The sequence below is a fragment of the Mastomys coucha genome, unplaced genomic scaffold (genome assembly GCF_008632895.1).
Source record: "Mastomys coucha isolate ucsf_1 unplaced genomic scaffold, UCSF_Mcou_1 pScaffold15, whole genome shotgun sequence".
Classification (NCBI taxonomy): domain Eukaryota; kingdom Metazoa; phylum Chordata; class Mammalia; order Rodentia; family Muridae; genus Mastomys; species Mastomys coucha.
In genome coordinates, this window is record NW_022196897.1 from 150,032,827 (window position 1) to 150,037,195 (window position 4,369).

General features: G+C 47.8%; 1 protein-coding gene across 2 annotated transcripts in view; it reads right to left on the reverse strand.

The window, feature by feature from the left end:
• Tomm34 (translocase of outer mitochondrial membrane 34) overlaps nucleotides 1-4,369 on the reverse strand; it is a 16,752-nt gene continuing 12,383 nt past the window's right edge. For both annotated transcript variants that reach the window (XM_031372695.1, XM_031372696.1), the window contains exons 6-7: nucleotides 1,104-1,230; nucleotides 1-965 (exon numbers count right to left, since the gene is read on the reverse strand). In XM_031372695.1, the coding sequence (XP_031228555.1) occupies nucleotides 861-965; nucleotides 1,104-1,230 (232 nt within the window). In that variant the 3' untranslated portion in view covers nucleotides 1-860. The remainder of the gene's footprint in view (nucleotides 966-1,103; nucleotides 1,231-4,369) is intronic.

The following is a 4,369-nucleotide window of genomic DNA, read 5'->3' on the forward strand; positions in this document are numbered from 1 at the left end:
TATAGAAGAAAACCTTTTAATGCAACAACAACACACACTTCAATAAAATCAGTTTAATTAACTTCAACATATTAACAAAACAAAACAAAGAAGCCTGAGGGGCTGCTACTGGGGGGAAAAGGTTAAGTTCCTGCTCAGACTGGAGGGACACTAATCTCAAGGAGGCCTCTCTCCCCATCCCACGAGGAATATGGGCTCTTTGAACATCGTAGGTAGCTCACACAGAAGGCAACAGCACAGAGCCTCCAAGGATTAGGCTCTGCCTTCCCACAAAGGGCCTGGACTAAAGGCACTGGGGCTCAACACAGGACACTGCCAAGGATGGGGTGCAGATAGCAGCTGTACCCTTGGGGAGATGGCAGCCTTGGAGAACCAGCTCAACAGGCTGCTGTGGGTGTAGATAAGCAAGCACTTTTAGCCTGTCAACGCTACTCTGCCAGCTCAGGTGAACTGCAGAGGCATGGTGTCCGAGGAAGCCACAGGAAGTCTGTGCAGATCTGGGTCAGGGATAGTTGCCAAGTACTTTGTTGACAAGGGCCAGGCAAAAGCAAGCAGATGAGGCCAGAGCTGTGGCTTCACACTTAAAAACAAAACAAAACACCCCCAAAACTCTAGTGGGGACCTTTTTGGAAAAAAAAGAAAAAAAAAAAAAAAAGAGAAAGAGTCCTGTGCTTGTCTGTAATGGACTTAATCTGACAAGCAGAACTTCTCAGGTGGAAGGCTGCTACCTCTCCAAGGAGTCAAAGTGGGGTTGATTTTTGCACTCCCTTGGCGGCATGCTGAGTGTTGGGGGCAGATGCGGGGAGGCCCTAGCTTCTCTGGGAAGGTCAAGTAAAGGGTTCTTGTTGCCCTCTCATGGTCTAGTGCATGCTCTGGTTGACTTCCTGCTGTAACTTCTGTGCAGGGACGTTCCTGGGCTCAATCTGTAGGAGGCTGCTAATATCTGCAAGGCTGGATTTATAGTCCTATAAAAGAGGAGAAGAGTTGGGGAGGGGACAGCTGCTGACACAGAAGAATGAAGCTTTCCCAGGTCTCAGGAGAAGGAACACAGAAGAGCTAGCACCCACATAAACCTCTAGCTGGGCCTGGGTGGGCATCTTTACCTTGAGAGCCTTGTAAGCTTGCGCCCGTCTGTAAAATGCCTTCACATTCTTCCCATCCAGCTTGAGGGCTTCTGTGCAGTCCTTTACGGCCTCCTTGTACTGCTTCAGGACTAGATGACAGAGCGCTCTGACGCACAAAGACCATTGCAGAAGTTCAATCACTTGGGATGCCCCCAAGCAAGCCGAAGGCAGCTGGGGAATGGCCTGATTTGCTAAACACCTGCTCTGTGCGGTAGCTCTCTCTACCTTCAATCATCTCAGTTTTAGCCCCACTTCTCAACACTGTGTGCATGTGACCACTCCATGTTCTGGTGGCCACGGAGGACAGAAGGTGTTAGAGCCGCTACAGCTAGAGCTGGCTCTGAGCCACCATGTCAGCACTGAGAACTGGAACTGGTCCCCTGGTGCAGCCAGTCCTCTTAACTGATGAGCCATTTCTCCAGTTCCCTACCCTTTGCTTCAGATGCAAAGGCTTTGAGAGGCTTATGGCTCTCAAGTCAAGGCCACCGTACCAGTGAAGGGCAGTCTGCACACGCCTAGAGTCTGACCCTGCACACTACGCCATTCACCATTCCGCAACAGGGTCTTTCCCCAAATCTTCCCCTCAGCAGACGGAAAAACCAAATGCATGAACATTAAATACTAATTAACACTGCTACATCTCAGGGGTAAAGTGTAAAGATGGAGGCAATTACTTTGGAGCACATCAACAATAAGTTGGAGCCTATGCTAAGCACTGGATAGGGTCCCCAGCATTAAGTAACTACTGGAGAATTTAGATGGTGGATGGATGGGTGGTTAAGGTACTTTGAAATTCCTTATAATAAAATGTGGAAAATACCCCAAGTATTTACATCATTCAAGTCCTATGACTAGAGGGAAGCCTTTCAGCTCCACCCATTCATCTTCCCTCACTGTTGAGTGGATGAGAGCACTCGCTGGTTGGACATGGCATCATTTGTTTTAGCAATTCCTGCTCTGCATGTATTTTCACTGTTTCCAGCGTGTGCAGTACAGACTGCTGCAGTGAGAATCAAGAGATCCTGACAGCTCAAATTCCGACTGGATTGCCAGGCACTCTGAAGAACTTGCCAAGAGTTTCTTTTCCTATAATTTAATCAATCCTGGATCTGGTCCTTAGTTTCTATAAACATGAAAAGCTGACCATCTTTCACATGGCCTTTTACTGTTATAAAAGTTATCTGATTTCTCCTTAACTTCTGTAGGGCTCTCCTCCCACTGTATGGCAATCAGCTCCCATGTTCTGCACTTGTTTTGGTTTTTACATTTGAAGTTTATTTTAGAATAAAGAGAGGAAGAATCTATCTTTAGCATTTACCCCACCAACCCAATGTCATTTATTGATGATACCTTTTCTCCCCATACTTTACTATAAACTGAATGCTGTGCTGTCTTAACGCTTTTCCTGACAAACTCAGGAATCATCGTCATGACTTAAAAACAAAGATAAGATGCAAATCTAAGTCAGGCTGGGCATGCAGGTCAGCAGCAGAGCGCCTGCCTAGCATGAAGCCCTCAGGATGATGCCCAGCACCACACCCTCCCCACAGCAGGAGGGAGAGTAACACCGTGTGGTCCAGATATAGCTGCTTAAAAACAGTGTTTAAACAAAAACTCTTCCAACATATGGTAAAAATACTTTGTTTCTTAGGAGTACGGGCTAATGGGTGTCTGGCAGCACCAAGGTCAAGGAGCTTAGGGACAGGAGGGGGCTGATGCCACAAACATGGAGCAAGTGGGCCACAGGCTTCCTTTACAAGTCTAACAAAAGGAGCTATCCTGACCCAGTCAGCTCAGAAAACCACAGGTCCAAGTTCTATCTAAAATTTAAAACTAAAAGTTCTCTTTTTAAGAAGCAAAACCAAACCTAAGTGAGTGGAATTACTTGTACCCCGTCCTATGAACACGGCTCCCATGGTTCACTAAAAAAAGTTGCCTTAGACCTTGCATGAGGATTTCAGTATGTGGACCAAATCATCTCACTACATCAAAAACATGCTTTACTTTTAAGTTTTCTTCAATTAAAAAAAAAATACTGTCTATGTGTGTGCATGATATGTTCATGTGGGTGCATAGGCCATGGGACACAGGTGAAGGTAAGTGGATAGCTTTGTGTAGGCAGGTTTTCCTTCCCACCTTTATTAAATATGGGCTCTGGGAATCAGAACTCAGGTTGCCAGACTTGTGTGGCAAGCAACTTAACCTGGTAAGTCATCTCACTGGCATGAAACACACTGTATCTTCAAAGTTTTTATGAAGGAACAATGAACTTCTATCAGATCAAAGAGTTTCTGAAAAGCTTTATTGTTTATGTGTGCCTGTGTGTGTTTATGTGCACTATGTGTGTACAGGCAGGTGTCTGGAGAGACCAGAAGAGAGCATTGGATCCTTTGGATCCGCAGGAATGGAAATTAAGGTGTGAACTGCTTAGTATGGTGCTGGGAATCAAACCTGGGTTCTCACCTGGCCAGAGCTCAGATAGTACCTTGATTTTCTCAACTTGAAGCAGTAATACTTGCTCTCTATCTATACCTGCACTTCTGGGCATCAGTGGAGAGCAGAGGACTCTCTACAACAGGGATGGTGCCCTGGCTCCTGTGCCTTTACTCTCAGTGCTTCCCAACAGCAGTTTCCGATGCAGAGCTGGCTATAGGCCCACAGGTCTATACTCAGCCAGACTGCACTCCTGTTCCAGCCGGGCAGCCAGACCTGTTCCTAACCTTAACTCCACTCACTGGCCAGCACCATCAGAAACAGGCGAGTTAAAGCAGCCACAGGATGGACAGCAGGGTAGAAAGTCTGTATCGACACAGCAAGCTTAAACTTCTGGGATAAAATTCTAGGATAATGAAAGACTATCCTTTAGCATCTCTTTAAATCTCTGCCCCTTTAAACCTTGTTGGCAGTCTTGGGTAAGTGGGAATGCATACAGTAGGACCCAAACCCCTCAATAATCAGGAGTCTGTGTAGGCAAGGAAGTCCACTGAGCTACACTCCAGCCCCCAGGGCCCACTGAGCTACACCCCAGCCCCCAGGACCCACTGAGCTAGCCTCCAGCCCCCAGGACCCACTGAGCTACACCCCAGCCCCCAGGGTCCACTGAGCTAGCCTCCAGCCCCCAGGCCCCAGGGTCCACTGAGCTAGCTCCCAGCCCCCAGGGCCCACTGAGCTAGCCTTCAGCCCCCAGGGCCCACTGAGCTAGCCTCCAGCCCCCAGGGCCCACTGAGCTAGCCTCCAGCCCCCAG